Source organism: Bubalus bubalis, chromosome 12, assembly GCF_019923935.1.
Source record: "Bubalus bubalis isolate 160015118507 breed Murrah chromosome 12, NDDB_SH_1, whole genome shotgun sequence".
In the NCBI taxonomy this organism is placed as follows: Eukaryota; Metazoa; Chordata; class Mammalia; order Artiodactyla; family Bovidae; genus Bubalus; species Bubalus bubalis.
In genome coordinates, this window is record NC_059168.1 from 78,149,024 (window position 1) to 78,168,698 (window position 19,675).

At 37.4% G+C, this 19,675-nt stretch overlaps 1 protein-coding gene across 12 annotated transcripts in view; it reads left to right on the forward strand.

Annotated features, from left to right (window-relative positions):
• Positions 1-19,675, forward strand: part of PUM2 (pumilio RNA binding family member 2) — a 118,032-nt gene that overhangs the window by 58,130 nt on the left and 40,227 nt on the right. For 11 of the 12 annotated variants that reach the window (XM_025261514.3, XM_006049163.3, XM_044926212.1 and 8 more), the window contains 3 exons: positions 4,204-4,329; positions 7,297-7,439; positions 8,908-9,037. In XM_025261514.3, coding sequence (XP_025117299.1) covers positions 4,204-4,329; positions 7,297-7,439; positions 8,908-9,037 — 399 coding nt within the window. The remainder of the gene's footprint in view (positions 1-4,203; positions 4,330-7,296; positions 7,440-8,907; positions 9,038-19,675) is intronic. The other variant, XM_044926217.1, reaches the window with a different exon arrangement.

A 19,675-nucleotide genomic window follows, 5' to 3' on the forward strand; every position in this document is an offset into this window, starting at 1 on the left:
TTTCACTGCCAAGGGCCAGAGTTCAATCCCTGGTTGTGGGAAATGATCCTGCAAGCCAGGTGGCATGCAGCAGCCTCCTACACACACCACCAAAAAAATAAAAAATAAATAGGTATCCCTTGACATGGAAAGGGATCTGTGTTTATCTGGCAAGTGAGAAAAGCATATTAAAGTAGCATAAAAGCCTCTTGATGAAAGTGGAGAGTGAAAAAGTTGGCTTAAAGCTCAACATTCAGAAAACTAAGATCATGGCATCTGGTCCCATCACTTCATGGGAAATAGATGGGGAAACAGTGGAAACAGTGTCAGACTTTATTTTTCTGGGCTCCAAAATCACTGCAGATGGTGACTGCAGCCATGAAATTAAAAGACGCTTACTCCTTGGAAGGAAAGTTATGACCAACCTAGATAGCATATTCAAAAGCAGAGACATTACTTTGCCAACAAAGGTTCATCTAGTCAAGGCTATGGTTTTTTCTGTGGTCATGTAAGGATGTGAGAGTTGGACTGTGAAGAAGGCTGAGCGCTGAAGAATTGATGCTTTTGAACTGTGGTGTTGGAGAAGACTCTTGAGAGTCCCTTGGACTGCAAGGAGATCAGCCCTAGGATTTCTTTGGAAGGAATGATGCTAAAGCTGAAACTCCAGTACTTTGGCCACCTCATGGGAAGAGTTGACTCATTGGAAAAGACTCTGATGCTGGGAGGGATTGGGGGCAGGAGGAGAAGGGGACGGCAGGATGAGATCGCTGGATGGCATCACTGACTCGATGGACGTGAGTCTGGGTGAACTCTGGGAGTTGGTGATGGACAGGGAGGCCTGGCATGCTGCAATTCATGGGGTCGTAGAGAGTCGGACACAACTGAGCGACTGAACTGACTGAATACCCTATAATATTAAACATATCAGTGTGTTTGTATATATATATTTAAAAATTTAGAATGGCATGTATTTATACATATGCATATATAAATATAGATTCAAACACATGTATGTGTATACATGCAAACATATGCATTTATGTGTACACACTCATAATAGGCTTCCGTGTGGCTCAGCAATAAAGAATCTGCCTGCAGTGCAGGATATGCAGGTTCAATTCCTAGGTGGGTGAAGATCCGCTGGAGAAGGAAATGGCAACCCATTGCAGTCCCATTCTTGCCTGGGAAATCCATGGACAGAGGAGCTTGGCGGACTACAGTCATGGGGTCGCAGAAGAGTCAAACATAACTTAGTTACTTAAACAACAACAGGAACACACACAAGCATGTGGCTTGAGATCTCATGTGTTGCAAATATTTCTAAGTGAATCATGAGCTTAAAATAAGTTTTCCCTTTTTTGGCGGAAGTTTCAGTATATGTACATTGTGCTTAGTTGCTTTCAGCCATGTGTGACTCTTTGTAACCTGATGGACCATAGGTCACCAGGCTCCTCTGTCCCTGGGATTCTCCAGGCAGGAATGCTGGAGTGGGTCGCCATTCCTTCCTCCAGGGGATCTTCCCAACCCAGGGATCAAAACCACATCTCCGACTGTTCCTGCATTGGCAGGCGGGTTCTATACCACTGGCACCACCTGGGAAGCCCTAATATATCCATTAGGTCAAACTAATTCCTTCTTTTTCAAATATTTGAAACCTTCCTGCTTTTTTTCAGCTTTGTAGTATAAATATGGAGAGAGCTATATTGAAATCATTTCTGAAGTCAAAAAAGAAAATTGAGAAGGCTATAAACTAATGATCAGTAAAGGTTACATGAGGACTTTGGCTTTCTGCTTTATATACTTAACTATTAATAGTATTTTGAGTTTTTAAAAGCAGTCTTTTAATCATAAAAATATAGAATATAAAGTTCGGTCCTGACTTTTCAATTTGTAGTTATAGGAGTAGAACACGTATATCAAAACATCTTTATTCTTGCTGTGATCATCGAAAAGGCAAGAGAGTTCCAGAAAACATCTATTTCTGCTTTATTGACTAAGCCACAGCCTTTAACTGTGTGGATCATAATAAACTGTGGAAAATTCTGAAAGAGATGGGAATACCAGACCACCGGACCTGCCTTTTGAGAAACCTATATGCAGGTCAGGAAGCAACGGTTAGAACTGGACATGGAACAACAGACTGGTTCCAAAGAGGAAAAGGAGTACGTCAAGGCTATATATTGTCACCCTGCTTATTTAACTTACATGCAGAGTACATCATGAGAAATGCTGGGCTGGAGGAACCACAAGCTGGAATCAAGATTGCCAGGATAAATATCAATAACCTCAGATATGCAGATGACACCACCGTTATGGCAGAAAGTGAAGAAGAACTAAAGGGCGTCTTGATGAAATGGAAAGAGGAGAGTGAAAAAGTTGACTTAAAGCTCAACATTCAGAAAACTAAGATCATGGCATCTGGTCCCATCACTTCATGGGAAATAGATGGGGTAACAGTGGAAACTGGCTGACTTTATTTTTCTGGGCTCCAAAGTCACTGCAGACGGTGATTGCAGCCATGAAATTAAAAGACGCTTACTCCTTGGAAGGAAAGTTATGACCAACCTAGACAGCATATTAAAAAACAGAGACATCACTTTGTCAACAAAGGTCCGTCTAGTCAAGGCTATGGTTTTTCCAGTCGTCATGTATGGATGTGAGAAATGGACTGTGAAGAAAGCTGAGTGCCGAAGAATTGATGCTTTTGAACTGTGGTGTTGGAGAAGACTCTTGAGAGTCCCTTGGACTGCAAGGAGATCCAACCAGTCCATCCTAAAGGAGAGCAGTCCTGGGTGTTCATTGGAAGGACTGATGTTGAAGCTGAAACTCCAATACTTTGGCTACCTGATGCAAAGAGCTGACTCATTTGAAAAGACCCTGATGCTGGGAAAGAATGAGGGCAGGAGAAGGAGATGACAGAGGATGAGATGGTTGGATGGCATCACCGACTCAGTGGACATGGGTTTGGGTGGACTCTGGGAGTTGGTGATGGACAAGGAGGCCTGGCGTGCTGTGGTTCATGGGGTTGCAAAGAGTCGGACATAACTGAGCGACTAAACTGAACTGAGCTGAATCACAGTAGAGGCACTAGAGGGAAATCTCGAAAGCCTTTGATCTAGGGCATAGCTAAGAATGCAGCTTTGAACAAATGATCTTTTAAATAGTGCAAGGATTTAATTGAACCCTCTGTTTTATTCAAATGGCCATGTGTTGCCTGGGCATGAAATCACTATTGTAGGTTGTGGCCATTATTTCTTAAAATTCCATAAGGGTAAACATTTTTTTGAGATTTTTGTTTGTGGCATTTGCGTGTGTGGATGCTAGGTCCATGAGAAATAATATTTACATTGTGCATCACAGTCCAGAAACATGAAAATCACTATGATATAGTAAGCATAAAAGTTATTTTATGTCCACTTGCTTTTTATGTCTATATCCATCCCCCACCATCTTTTTCAACTTCAACATTTTTGAGCTCCTTTAACTTTAAACATATTCTCTTTAGCTATTTCCTACCTTGTACTTTTCACATTTACTTTCCAGAAGAGGAAATTCTAGCATAAATCTTCCTTAGCCTCCTTTACCAAGTCTAATTCAGTATATATTAGACTCAGAAGTGGGTTTATTCTCCTGCTTAAAACTCACTGTTTTCCTTTTACTTTTAGAGTAAAGTCCCAACTGCTTAACATGACCCAGGAAGCTCTTCATGAGTCTTCATTTTGATTATGGCTCCAGTTTTATCTTACCACAACTCCATACCATCCTACCAAAAGCTTCTTTGATATCCTGTTCCTCTGTGCTCATCGCACTTACACTGTAATTCTACTTGTTTTTCTGACTAGATTGTGATTTGTGAGGGCAGATCATATCTGTCCTCCTCAGTGTTGAACCCCTAGCTCATAGTTAACTTAATAAAGATTGAATGAAAAACCACTATTGAACAATAGTAGTTCTAGCTCTAAACATTTATTGTGTTCCTGTTATGTGCTAGTAGTATACAATCATTTATATTTAATTTGAACAGAAATTACTGGTTATATACCTGTTTCATACATGAAGAACCCCAGAAATAGGTTGCGTTACATGCTCAAGGTCACTTAGGTAATAAGAGTTAGAATTATCATATACTCTCTCCTCCCCAACTCCAATTTCAGAATAGAGTTTTTTTCCTAATGAAGAAAGTCATGCTTATGTTTTTATTATTTCTCTCTCTTTCAAATACAGCTGGTGTATTTTCAGCAGGCCTTGCTCCAGCTGCATTTGTGCCAAATCCATATATTATTAGTGCTGCTCCTCCAGGGACTGATCCGTATACTGCAGCAGGATTGGCTGCGGCAGCTACATTAGCAGGTAACTTACTGTTCATACTTGTTTTCTTGTTCTGGATTTAGTTTTAATTTTGGAGTAAGCTTTACTTTTGTCTGTTGGGGCAATTTGAAGTTCCTAGGGAAAACTGAAACATATATCCAGAGTGAAATGAAGTTTCCAGAGTTAGTTTATTTTTCAACTGTAATGCTACAGGAGAAAACCTAAGTCTAATAACTCTTTTCCTCCTATGCATAGTTGGTTTACATTTTAGTTTTATAGCTTCAAAAATCTTACATTAGCAAATCTTTATTCTTGTAATTGATCCCATTTACCCACAGAGACAATGCAAATAAAGTTACTTCTCAGAAAATAAGATGGACACTAACAGGAGTCTCTATCGCAGCTACCTCCAGGTCAGGAATAGTAAACACCCAGGGCAGGAATAGGACAAGGTAAAGAGGTTCAGTTTTGAGTGAATGAGTATCTAAAAAGTAAAGTTTAATTAGCAGTATCAGAATAAACAGGCAAGCTGAGGGATGAAAAGGTGGGATTGAGTTGGAAAGAATATATTAGTAAATGTCAAAGCCTGATAACTACCACTCAAAATCTGGACTAAAAAGCAAAAGTATACAGTGTCATGTGTCAATTGTATTGCACTAAAGCTGGAAAAAAAAAAAAAATTTTTTTTTTAAACCAAATTGTATTTCCTATTTAAGTAAGGAAGACTTGTGTACTGGTTTGGCACAATATTATTGAATAAAGTGATTTGTTGTCTAGGGTTTAGAGGGAGAAGTTGTTTTACATTGAGTCAGTTATAGAGACAGGAATGAATTAGTCTTAAGCATGATTTATGTTGGTTACCAAGACAGGAGCAGGGAGATATATCAACCATGGAAGTGTGTTTCTGTTTCCTTGTTTGAGGCTGCTGATTGACTAACTTTTCATAACTTGAAGCTGTCAGTGATAAACTCACTGAATTACCACTGATCAATTAATGTTAAATCAGCTTCAAGTAGTTATTTATTATCATGCCTGCAGAACAGGTATTTTTTTCTTAGGCATTTGTGGGTTTCTTAGGTATCTGTGGACCTTTTTTTTTTTTTTTTTAATACACAAGAATTTTAAGATGCAGAAAAAATGTTAATTTCAAATTCTTGCTGGATCCCTTAGTTAGCCAACTGACACTAACCTGTCACAATGAGTACTTCTGGTGTAGATCTGCCTGTGATTCCATAAGGATGTGAGCTTTCCTGGTACCATTTAACTGGATGTTAATATGTAAAGTGCTGGTATATCTTAAATACAGAGAATCATTAATCTGTGAATCTATGGAACCTGAAAGAAGAAACTTTAAATGATCATTAGTTTCGAGATAAGGATTCTTGGCATTCTGGACTTACTTCGACTTTCTGAGATCAGTACTGTCCAGTAGAAATAGAACGGGAGACAGATTGTAACTTAAGATCCCACCCCCCCCCCCAGTAACCATATTATAAAAGTAAAAAACATGAACTTAATTTCAGTGATCTGTTTGATTTAACTATTGATTATTGATAGTTTTTATTGATAGGTACTTTTTTTTTAGTGCTAAGTCTTCAAAATCCCCATAGTAAGTATGTATTACATACTTAGAACACATCTCAGTTTAGGCTATTCAACTTTCAACTGTTTAGCCACAGGTAACTTCTGGATACTTTTGGACAGAGAAATTCTAGCTGGATGTCTGATTCTTTTGTTTTGTTGTGACAGTGTATCCTTTCTTCATAAATCCTTTTCTTATGTTTTAAGAGTCTTTATTATAGATTTTGCTTAAACCGTCTTTAGAATTTTTTTTTTTTTTTGAAGCTTTTCATGTTAGTGGTTCAGTTACATTGGGCTTTATTTTCTTCTAAAACAAAGTGAAACCAAGAGTTTGACTTTCTAAAATACATGTTAGATACACTAATATGTAATGCTTCCCTCGTAGCTTAGTTGGTAAAGAATCTGCCTCCAATGCAGGAGACCCAGATTCACTTCCTGGGTTGGGAAGATCCTATGGACAGAGAAGCCTGGCAGGCTACAGTCCATGGGGTCTCAAGAGTCAGACACGACTTAGTGACTACACCATCACCACCACCAGATACACTAAAATCATATCAATGGAATTTAGGACATATTTGTTTTATCAGCCAGGAAACATGACTTGTTAATTATTAATTTAATGGTAGGTCTTATTTTGTGTGATACTACATACTGACCAGAAATTAAATTTTATCTTGGATAAAGTAGATAGAGCAAGAATTTCCTCTGTTTTTCCTGAGTTGCTTTCTTATGCCTGTGTCCCTTTATGATTATATAATATAGTTCGTTCTTGTCTTAACTCACTGGTTCCAGTTTCCTAATCACATAAGCACTGACGTTTCATTTATTTTTATGTGATTTTCAATTGCTTTGTGAGAATTGTAACTAATTTTGTTTCAGATGTGAAAAATATTTTTAAAATTCTGTTTACAAATAAAATATACTTCTAGCAAGCTTAGTACCAAAATGTTCCCTAGTTTTATGTTACAGTTTACAAATTAAAAGCCAAAAATGTTTTCAGTTAAAAAAAATACCTTTTTAAAAAGAGTGATGAATTGAATATAGGAAATCTTTATGTTGTCTAATGTTCCTATTTGCCAGTGTCAAGTGCATAAACTAGTATTCAATAGATGTTGAAAAGGTGATTAAGTATACTGTCAGTTCATTTGTCCCTCTTGAGTTTAGCTTCATATCTTTTCATTAATACCGCTGCTGTCACCTCTGAATCTTTCTTTTTTTAATAATCCATGTCTCGGTAGACTTTGTCTCGAGTAGAATTGGGAAAGGGGAAAGCAATTCCATGTGGATATAGGATTGTAAGAACATCTTCTCTAAGTCTTATATAGTGTTCCTTTTTTATGATCTAATAGTAACTGACCAACCTTATTCTATAAAATGTAGTGACTTTATTTTTTTTATTTTTTTGGGGGGGTGGGATGTGGGGTTTAGGTCCGGCAGTGGTTCCACCTCAGTATTATGGTGTTCCGTGGGGGGTGTATCCAGCCAATTTATTTCAGCAGCAAGCTGCAGCTGCGGCAAACAACACAGCAAATCAACAAGCAGCATCACAAGCTCAGCCTGGACAGCAACAGGTATAGGCTTGCCTTCATTAAATAATACCTAAAGAGTCTTTGAAGTTGTATGAGCCCCTTGCATTCAAGATCTGTGTTTTTTCTCTGTTTATTTTTCCCAGTGTGTTTAGCACAGTACCTATCATATAGGTGATACACAAATATTATGGGGTTTTTTTCCCACTAGTTGTAATTATATGAATTTGAATATTTAGTTGTATCCCACTTCTACATTTTCATTTTTGAAACTATCTTGAAATGTCTTAACAGTTTTTAATTTTTTATTCTTAAAGTGTACTCACAGTGTTTCTATTAAAGTGATTGTCAGTTCATTTTCTTCTGGGTATTTAAATTACTGTTTTAAATATTAACTTAATATATTTCTGACCAGAAAAAGGAGGTTACTGGGTACTTTGTTTTTAAGCAAGGAAAGATGAAATATTTTCAGTAAAGGTTAGATTTAATTTCTTAAAACAGAAAATGTTTATCTTGAAGATTTTTTTCCCAGTTTCCGCTCTCCTGAAGCTATTTTTGTAAGTAAATGTCAAAAAAAAAATCTGAAAAAAATGCCAGAATTCTGGTTGTCACATTTATCATACTTATACCAAAGAAGCAACTTAATGACAAGTACCGTCTTTGTTACTTAGCAGTTGAATTTTCTTTTTAAACTATGTTGATGTTCTTTTAAAGCTGTCCTTTGACTCAGTCCTTGTAGATTATGCCATAGCACCATTTAATACTCTTAAAATCTGTCTTCTTCTGCTAAATAAAAAAAATCACATTGCCTAAACATTACCCATACTTGTGGCATGATGCTTGCTTCCATGGTTGGACTTGAGATGAATCCCCCTTGTCCTGAACTGTTGAAGTATTTACCTTTGTGAAAGTAATGTGTACCATGGTTGTGTATTATCACTGCAAGAAGAGCTGTGTATTATGAAGTAGTAAAGTTTGACCATTCTTAAGTTTTCACATGTTTTGATGAAATCTTTGTTCCTTTTTTCACGCTAAGATTTTATAGTAAAAAGCAGCTTTTTGCTCACTTTATTAAAGCTTCTAAATCCTAAAAACCTGGTTAAATTTGAAGTTTTCACTCTGCATCACAGTCTTGTAAGAGACTAATTGAGTCATTATATTTAATTTATAGTTTTCAGTCTTACAAAATTACAAATTTTAAACTTTTTTCTTCATCTGAAATTTTGCCCTTACCCCCTAACATCTCTCTCATTTTAATTCTACTTTGTTAAGTTAAAAAGCACAAATACTAGAAATAATTTTTTGTGAAGACCTTCTAAAATCTCCATGTTGTTTAATAGATTATGTTCTTGAATTACATAAATTTGTACTTTTTAATGGTAAACTGACATTTCTTTGAATGTAAATATGTTCAAAGAATACCCAAAGGCTATCTGCAATATAAAGTTGTCCAAGATAAATTAATTTGTTATTTTCTAATATCGTTTCTAAGGAAATCATTTGTCCTTTGTAGGTTCTCCGTGCTGGGGCAGGTCAGCGCCCTCTTACTCCCAATCAGGGCCAGCAAGGGCAGCAAGCTGAATCACTTGCAGCAGCAAATCCAACTTTGGCTTTTGGTCAGGGTCTTGCTACCGGCATGCCAGGTATATAGTTGGTTAATTGTGGAAATTTGGATAGATTTAAAAGGTCTAAAGTAGATTGTCATACCGAGGAGTGAGAAAAATCAACATGCCTTAAAATCCTACACTGCAATAAATTATTTAGAACTCAGGTGCCAATAGGTGAAAGCAGTATCTTTTGTGAAACTTAATGACAGGGATGACAAATGTGCATGAGAATTCTCAAAAACTTTCTTAGTCTGTTTATAGTGTGAATCATAGCATCTTTCTAATGGAGCATAGCCCAGAATTCTTAATGCAGTGCTTTAAGAAATAAAACCATTTGTTAGCATGTAAGACAAAACCTATTTGCCATTCCTGCCTTACAAGGTTAGTCATTTAATTAGTTAATGTTGAGAAATGTACAGCTAACATTTTCCACTTAGGACTTAGTTCAGCCTTATTTAGTACATTTATAGTATTTTAATCTCTTGGTATTTAAAACCTAATGGCATCAGTATTTAGTAAATTTTCTGCCCGTTGCTGCAGTACAACTTTTAGAAAAGACCAGCAAAATACATTTTTTGTGAAGTTAATTTGTGTGAAAATTACTACTTTAATAGTAGTGAAAGATGGAAGGTATTTTTCTTAAGCTAATAAAGTAGCACTTGTTATGTTTTTAAAGTGAAATTTAAAGGTTACATTTGAATGTCTGTAGATAATACATCACCTCCTGTTCTATTCCTTCATATCTCCGTACTCCTAAAGACCCACTTTTAAGCATGCTGTTTTTTCACTTTTAGTATAAGAGTACTCCTTTAACTATGTAGCGTGCAGCTGACCCTTGAACAATCACCGGTTTAAACTGTGTGGGTCCACTTGTACTTGAATCTTTTTCAGTAAAGATGTACTACAGCACTACATAGTCTGTGGTTGATTCAGTCCTGCAGGTGCAGAATAGTGGGTGTGTAGGGTTGACTGTAACGTTACATGCAGATTTTTAGTTGCACAGAGAGTCAGTGCCCCTAATACCTGTGCTGTTCAAGAGTCAACTGTACTTATTAATGAAATACAGGTTCCAGTTTCATTTAATTGTGCTGTAAATTTTTTCTTCAGATCATGTAGGAGATGTGTTTAATGCATTGGAGAAGGTCCTGACTTACATGATTGAGGGTTTTTTAACATGCTACTAAGTATTTCTTTATATTGTTTTGAGGAATTCTGTATCAATTACATTCTGTTCTCTCTGAAATTCTAAAGTCAGAATTTTTCGTCTTGTTTAGCCTACTGAATGAAAAAGGATGTTAATACTGTCTATGAAGTACAAATGATAGTAGAACAGGGCTATTCTCGTTATTTTCCTTTTTTACCCCAGCTATATCCTTGCTTCGTGGAAGCTACTGTCCCAGAGCTGCTGTAGATTAGAGACCTGGCAAAAGCAGCCGTTTGTGAAATGGACTGTGAAGCTGAAATTATAGGCACATGGAGGGATGGAACAAAGCTAAAAAGAACTGAACTGGGAGTTTATGAAAGCCCCTGCTAAGACTATTCTGGGTCCCTCTTGAAGAGTCACAGAGTACCATAGTCCTGCCTTACTAGATTCTAAGTAGGACTGTGATTTAAGAGAATGCTTCTGGCCTGTGTATATTTGCTACTCCCTTTTACTGTTGCTTATTTTTTTTAGACTTTTGATGCTGGTCCTATTATTTACTTCCTATAAATGCCTTTGCTCCTGTTCCTCATGTTCAGCTCATGTTCTTGTTGACTTAAAAACATCAAGGTATTTTGCTATTAATTTTATCAACTTTGATCTTCTCAAAATTTATTTTTATGTTCACTTCCGTTCTATAAGAAAGCTCTTTTTTGCTTTTTTGTTTTGTTTTGTTCACCAGTGAACTCTATGTTGGTAATGCTAACAGAAAACCACAATTTACCATATATTTGTCTATAAAGAATTGACTGTCTTTGGAGTGATGAGAAGTTTAAAAGCAGGTAAAACTTTTAGGAAGAAATTAGGTCATTTTACCTAATCTTCTGAGCCACAACATTTAGTTCCTTTATGACTACAAATGTAAAAATCACTTTCATAAAAAGGGCTTTACTAGAATTAATATTGTTGTTCCCAAGTGACGTGTTGATTTTTTATATCATTCTCTTACTATGAAACTTTTCTCTGTCTTCTGTGCTTCATCCTGTGCTTCACCAGGACTATGATGAAATAATTGTCCTTTATTCAGATAGTTACATAGTTATAAAATTTTATGTGCTAATAAAGGAGCTTGCTTAAGAAAATTGGTTTTTGTTTCTTCAAATCTTAAAGAGTTCTTAGCTTTTCCACATTCTGTGTTTCACTTCTCATCCATTAAATCCCTATTCCTTGTACTAGGTTGATTATAGACTTTTCAGTCCTTCTGCATGACTATGTATGCCATCCATTGTTTCTTAGTCTTACATTTTCAGTCTTTTTCCCTCTGCCACCTCCTTTTCTATAACCACTATGATACTAGTCTGCCTCTTCATCCTAAAAAACTTTCTCTCTTGTGCTCCCCTCTTACTCAATTGATCCCTTTCAGAATTTATATTCTATCTCACACTGCTTTTTTAAGCCCTGCCTCCATGATTCTTTTTCAGTAGTTCTTATATAACTCAGTGCCAGAGTATGACTTCCTCTCCATCCTTATTTTTCTTCATTCTTAATTCTTTGTTGTATGTCTAACTTTCTGAAACTCCTCTCCCCTACATTTGTGTGATATTTTACTCTCCTGGCTTTCCCATCTTTCTCATTGCTTTTTGTCAGTCTCCCTTTCCTCGGTAAATCAGTGAAACGTAAATGACAGTCTAGTTTAGTGACTAGATGCTTTTGGAGTCAGATCTGCCTTATTACTCTACCACTTGATTGTGTGACCTTGACCAATTTGCTTTCCTCTTTGAACCTCAGTTTCTGTATTGGAAAAATAGAGATGCTTACTTTTCACCTATTATTCCTGTGCCAGTACACCAAGTGAGTTTACATCTGCATCTTGGATTCTTTTCTGAACATGTAACACATGACTACTTTTGTACAAAATATTACCATGTGTATGTTCCTGCTATTCCTTAAACTGAAAATGTCCCAAAATGAGCTCACTTCTCCCAGATTTGCTTATCTTAATATTTACCCTATTTCACTATTAACTTCCTTCTCTACCTGAGCTAGAAATTTTTTACTTCATCCTCAGAGTCATCTTTAAGTCTTAATTTTTTCTATGCCCACTTTCAGTGACTTGCCAATTCTTGGTTATTCTATCTCATGTTCACTTCTTTTCATCTCTGCTATACTTGTTCAGCCTCTCCTATGTCCTCCCACTAACTCTGTAAGCCTCTAGTCTCTTCAGTTTATTTCTTTTTATTCTTTTGATTACCTTTCAAAATTCCAGGTTAGTTTATACTATTCTGGTTGCTAGTGAAGTTGCTCAGTCATGTCTGACTCTTTGCGATCCCATGGACTGTAGCCTACCAGGCTCCTCCGTCCATGGAATTTTCCAAGCAAGAATACTGGAATGGGTTGCCATTTCCTTCTCCAGGGTATCTTCCCAACCCAGGGATGGAACCCGCGTCTCCCGCACTGCAGGCAGACACTTTATCATCTGAGCCACCACAGAAGCCCCATTTCCATTAATCTAGCTCCAAACTACTTTTTAAACTCATCAACAGTTTCCCGGTTCTATACTTTAACACACTAGGCCACAGACTGTTCCACAAACATCCTTTTATGCTTTTAGCCCTAGCCAACATTTTTCCTTTAGAATACCTTTTTATAAATTTTTAGCAAAATTGGGATATATAGTTTTGCATTTTCCTTTTTAAAGCCTTGCTTTATACTTGTGATTAACTTTCCTTTTTGTCTTTTAATATGATCCTTTTCATGAAGCCTTTCTGAATCTTTCCCAGTGCTTGTTCATGAATAATTATTCCTTTTGGGACTTCCCTAGTGGTCCAGTGATTTAAAACTCAGTGTTTCCAATGCAGGGGGCGTGGGTTCGACCCCTGGTTGGGGAACTAAAATCCTGCCTGCCATGCGGCATGGCCAAAAAAAGGAACAAAACAATAATCATTTCTGCTTTTGTCATTCTTGTGGCACATAACTTGCTCCTTTCTTTACTACTTCTGTCTGCCTTGTGTTTCATTTAGCTATTTGTGATTTGTTAATTATTTCAGCATGTTTGGAGGTGGAAAGTGTCTTAAAATTAAAGTGAAAGAGTTATGTATTTCTCCCTAAGGGAAGTTATTTGATCAATGTCAGGTCTGCAAATAAGTGGCATTTTAGGATTAAGAATATAGTACGTTACCTTCTCTATGAATTGTGTAATTCTTGAGTGTGGGGAGTGTGTCTTTTTTAATCTCTTGTGTTTTATCAAGCTCTTTAAGTAACAAAGATAATATAATAGAAATTAGAAACTTTTGAACTGATTGATTATGAAAATGCTGCATATTTAAACTTGTTTACTACACCTAAAAGCAAAACATAGAAGAGGAGTATATTGGCCTTTTCTTTTTAATTGAAGTACAGATGATTTACAGTGTTGTTAGTTTCAGATGTACAGCTCAGTTATATGTGTATATTCCTTTTCAGATTCTTAAAGGCTATTACAAAATACTGAGTATAGTTTCTGTGCAACACAGTCGGTCCTTGTTAGTTATCTTTTTTGTACGTGGTGTATATGTTAATCTGAAACTTCTCTGTTCCCTCCTTCCCTTTTGTAACTGTAAGTTTGTTCTCTATGTCTGTGGATCTGTTTTTGTTTTGTACATAAATTCACTTGTATCTTTTTTTTAAGATTCCTTGTCTTTCTTTATCTGGCTTACTTCACTTAGGATGATAATCTCTAGGTCCATCCATGCTTCTGCAAATGGCTGGAGTATATAGGCTTGAATACATACATTAGAAAATAAATTTCTATCTGGGAACCATAAAATGAAGAGAATAAATTCTAAGAATTATAGAAGGAAATGAAATAATAAAGATCGAAACTGATGTAGATGAAATAGATGATAAACATACAATTTAAAGGGTCAAGTTATCTCAAAAGTTGCTCCTTTAAAAAGACTAATAAAATTATTAACCTCTTAGAGGTTCATAAAAAAAAAGATAAAGAGACAAGACATTAAATAACCAATATCAGAAAAATTGAATAATCATAACAGGATATTAGGAATCAATCTCATGTTAGGAAATTATAAACAAAATGGACAAATAATGAGAAAAATATTATGAAAAAGATTCAATGATATATAGAAAGTCTAAAGTTCATTACTGTTAAGTCAATTGATTAATCAAGAAGTCTTACAAGAAAATTCCAGTCTAACACAACTTTTTTGGTGAATGATACTAGGCATTCAAGGAAGAAGTAGTTTTTAAATTTTTAAAACTATACAGAATAGAAAAAGACTGGTCTCCCATGCCATTTTATGGTGCTAGCTTAATCTTGATATTAAAAAAAACCTGTCAAACGTGCAGAAAAGGAAAATTATAGGCTAATCAGACTTACGAACGTGGATTTAGAAATCCTGAAATACTAGCAAACCAGATCTAGCAATATAAAGCAGGATGATACATCATGAACAAGTTGGATTTTGTCCCAAGAATGCAAGATGAGCATTAGTAACTCATACAGTATAATTTTCCACATTGAAAGATTAAAATAAGAGATACAAATCATAAGAATTTCTCAAAAGATGCAGGAACATTATAATAAATTTATATATTGACTTACAGATATGAATCAGAAGATTTAATATGCTGGGAAGTCAGAGAGAATTAAACAACCCACCCCACCTCCAAAGGATGACAGACTTCCTATTTATACTCAGTATTTGAAAGTTTTCCATCTAGGATTGGGAAAAAGACAAGGAATTCTGCTAATGATACTTCTCTTAAATGTTGTATTAAAGATCCTAGCCAGTGCTATGTAACATGAGAGAAATTTGAATAAGATGAAAAAGCTTTGTAAAGAGAAAAATAATTGTCATTTGCAGAAAATATGATTATAGTAACTGAATCTGCAGATACAATATTAGAATTAATGTGTTTTTGCTAAGGTGTCAGATGTAGAAATTAAGCATAAAATCTTTATTGTCAGGCATAACATTTTTTTTTTTGGTCAGGTTAGTTCCCCACCAGGGATTGAACCAAGCCCACAGCAATGAAAACACAAGTCCTTAACAGTGGACAGCCAGGGAACTCCCATCACTATAATGTTTTGAAATGTAAAATTTGACAGTAGTAAGTACCTAGGAATAAGTCTTAAAAAATGTACAGTTTCCTTGGGAAAACAGCTTTGTTTAGACATTAAGTTCAGTTGAGTTCAGTCGCCCAGTTGTGTCCGACTCTTTGCGACCCCATGGAGTGCAGGACGCTGGGGTTCCCTCTCCATCACCAACTCCTGGAGCTTCCATGGAGTTGGTGATGCCATCCAGCCATCTATCTCATCCTCTGTCGTCAGTTCTTTGCATCAGGTAGCCAAAGTATTGGAGTTTCAGCTTCAGCATCAGTCCTTCCAATGAACATTCAGTACTGATTTCTTTTAGGGTGGACTGGTTGGATCTCCTTGCTGTCCAAGGGACTCTCAGGAGTCTTCTCCAACACCACAGTTCAAAAGCATCAATTCTTTGGCACTCAGCTTTCTCTATAGTCCAACTCTCATATCTATACATGACTACTGGAAAAACCATCACTCTGACTATATGGACCTTTGTTGGCTAAGTAATATCTCTGCCTTTTAATATGCTATCTAGGTTGGTCATAACTTGCCTTACAAGGAGCAAGTGTCTTTTAATTACATGGCTGCCATCACCATCTGCAGTGATTTTGGAGTCCAAAACAATAAAATCTGTCACCATTTCCATTATTTCCCCATCTTTTTGCCCTGAAATAATGGGACCAGATGCCATGGTCTTAGTTTTCTGAATGTTGAGTTTTAAGCCAACTTTTTCATTCTCCTCTTTCACTTTCATCAAGAGGCTCTATAGTTCCTCTTTACTTTCTGCCATAAGGGTGGTGTCATCTGTGTATCTGAGGTTATTGATATTTCTCCCAGCAGTCTTGATTCCAGTTTGTGCTTCATCCAGGCCAGCATTTCACATGATGTACTCTGTTTATAAGTTAAATAAGCAGGGTGACAGTATATAGCCTTAACATACTCTTTTCTCAGTTTGGAACCAGTCCGTTGTTCCATGTCCAGTTCTAACTGGTGTTTCTTGACCTCCATACAGATTTCTCAGGAGAAATTTCTCTTTCAGAATTTTCCACAGTTTATTGTGATCCACACAGTCAAAGGCTTTGGCGTAGTCAGTAAAGCAGAAGTAGATGTTTTTCTGGAACTCTCTTGCTTTATAGATGATCCAACAGATGTTGGCAATTTGATCTCTGGTTCTTCTGCCTTTTCTAAATCCAGCTTGAATGTCTGGAAGTTCGTGGTTCACATACTGTTGAAGCATGGCTTGGAGAATGTTGAGCATTACTTTGCTAGTGTGTGCAATGAGCACAGTTGTGCAGTAGTTTGAACAGGCAAAATGATAGGGTACTGAAAGAGGAACTCCCCAGGTCAGTAGGTGCCCAATATGCTACAGGAGATCAGTGGAGAGATAACTCCAGAAAGAATGAAGGGATGGAGCCAAAGCAAAAACAGTGCCCAGTTCTGGATGTGGCTGGTGATAGAAGCAAGGTCTGATGCTGTAAAGAGCAATATTGCATAGGAACCTGGAATGTCAGGTCCATGAATCAAGGCAAATTGGAAGTGGTCAAAAAGGAGATGGCAAGAGTGAATGTCGACATTCTAGGAATCAGCGAACTGAAATGGACTGGAATGGGTGAATTTAACTCAAGATAACCATTATATCTACTACTGTGGGCAGGAATCCCTTAGAAGAAATGGAATAGCCATCATGGTCAACAAAAGAGTCCTAAATGCAGTACTTGGATGCAATCTCAAAAATGACAGAATGATCTTTGTTCGTTTCCAAGGCAAACCATTCAGTATTACAGTAATCCAAGTCTATGCCCCAACCAAGAACGCTGAAGAAGCTAAAGTTGAACGGTTCTATGAAGACCTACAAGACCTTTTAGAACTAACACCCAAAAAAGATGTCCTTTTCATTATAGGGGACTGGAATGCAAAAGTAAGAAGTCAAGAAACACCTGGAGTAACAGGCAAATTTGGCCTTGGAAAAAGCAGGGCAAAGGCTAATAGAGTTTGCCAAGAGAACGCACTGGTCATAGCAAACACCCTCTTCCAACAACACAAGAGAAGACTCGACACATGGACGTCACCAGATGGTCAACACCAAAATCAGATTGATTATATTCTTTGCAGCCAAAGATGGAGAAGCTCTATACAGTCAGCAAAAACAAGACCAGGAGCTGACTGTGGCTCAGATCATGAACTCCTTATTGCCAAATTCAGACTTAAATTGAAGAAAGTGGGGAAAACCACTAGACCATTCAGGTATGACCTAAATCAAATTCCCTATGATTATACAATGGAAGTGAGAAATAGATTTACAGGACTACATCTGATAGATAGAGTGCCTGATGAACTATGGACGGGGGTTCGTGACATTGTACAGGAGACAGGGATCAAGACCATCCCCATGGAAAAGAAATGCAAAAAAGCAAAATGGCTGTCTGAGGAGGCCTTACAAATAGCTGTGAAAAGAAGAGAAGCGAAAAGCCAAGGAGAAAAGGAAAGACATAAGCATCTGAATGCAGAGTTCCAAAGAATAGCAAGGAGAGATAAGAAAGCCTTCCTCAGCAATCAATGCAAAGAAATAGAGGAAAACAACAGAATGGGAAAGACTAGAGATCTCTTCAAGAAAATCAGAGATACCAAGAGAACATTTCATGCAAAGATGGGCTCGATACAGGACAGAAATGGTATGGACCTAACAGCAGCAGAAGATATTAAGAAGAGGTGGCAAGAATACACAGAAGAACTGTACAAAAAAGATCTTCACGACCCAGATAATCACGATGGTGTGATCACTCACCTAGAGCCAGACATCCTGGAATGTGAAGTCAAGTGGGCTTTAGAAAACATTACTATGAACAAAGCTAGTGGAGGTGATGGCATTCCAGTGGAGCTCTTCCAAAACCTGAAAGATGATGCTGTGAAAGTGCTGCACTCAATATGCCAGCAAATTTGGAAAACTCAGCAGTGACCACAGGACTGGAAAAGGTCAGTTTTCATTCCAATCCTAAAGGAAGGCAATTCCAAAGAATGCTCAGACTACCACACAATTGCACTCATCTCACCCGCTAGTGAAGTAATGCTCAAAATTCTCCAAGCCAGGCTTCAGCAATACATGAACTGTGAACTTCCAGATGTTCAAGCTGATTTTAGAAAATGCAGAGGAACCAGAGATCAAATTGTCAACATCTCCTGGATCATGGAAAAAGCAAGAGAGTTCCAGAAAAACATCTATTTCTGCTTAATTGACTATGCCAAAGCCTTTGACTGTGTGGATCACAATAAACTGTGGAAAATTCTGAAAGAGATGGGAATACCAGACCACCTGATCTGCCTCTTGAGAAACTTATATGCAGGTCAGGAAGCAACAGTTAGAACTGGACATGGAACAACAGACTGGTTCCAAATAGGAAAAGGAATTTGTCAAGGCTGTATATTGTCACCCTGCTTATTTAACTTATATGCATCATGAGAAACGCTGGGCTGGAAGAAGCACAAGCTGGAATCAAGATTGCCAGGAGAAATATCAATAACCTCAGATATGCAGATGACACCACCCTTATGGCAGAAAGTGAAGAAGAACTAAAGAGCCTCTTGATGAAAGTGAAAGAGGAGAGTGAAAAAGTTGGCTTGAAGCTCAACATTCAGAAAACGAAGATCATGGCATCTGGTCCCATCACTTCATGGCAAGTAGATGGGGAAACAGTGGAAACAGTGTCAGACTTTATATTTTGGGGCTCCAAAATCACTGCAGATGATGACTGCAGCCATGAAATTAAAAGACGCTTACTCCTTGGAAGGAAAGTTATGACCAACCTAGATAGCATATTGAAAAGCAGAAACATTACTTTGCCAACAAAGGTCCATCTAGTCAAGGCTATGGTTTTTCCAGTGGTCATGTATGGATATGAGAGTTGGACAGTGAAGGAAGCTGAGTGCCGAAGAATTGATGCTTTTGAACTGTGGTGTTGGAGAAGACTCTTGAGAGTCCCTTGGACTACAAGGAGATCCAACCAGTCCATTCTGAAGGAGATCAGCCCTGGGATTTCTTTGGAAGGAATGATGCTAAAGCTGAAACTCCAGTACTTCGGCCACCTCATGCGAAGAGCTGACTCACTGGAAAAGACTCTGATGCTGGGAGGGATTGGGGGCAGAAGGAGAAGGGGACGACAGAGGATGAGATGGCTGGATGGCATCACTGACTTGATGGACGTGAGTCTGGGTGAACTCCAGGAGTTGGTGATGGACAGGGAGGCCTGGTGTGCTGCGATTCATAAGTTGCAAAGAGTCGGACACGACTGAGTGACTGGACTGAACTGAACTGAACTTGAACATTCTTCCGCATTGCCCTTCTTTGGGACTGGAATAAAAACTGACATTTTCCAGTCCTGTGGCCACTTCTGAGATTTCCAAATTTACTGGCATATTGAGTGCAGCACTTTCACAGCATCATCTTTTT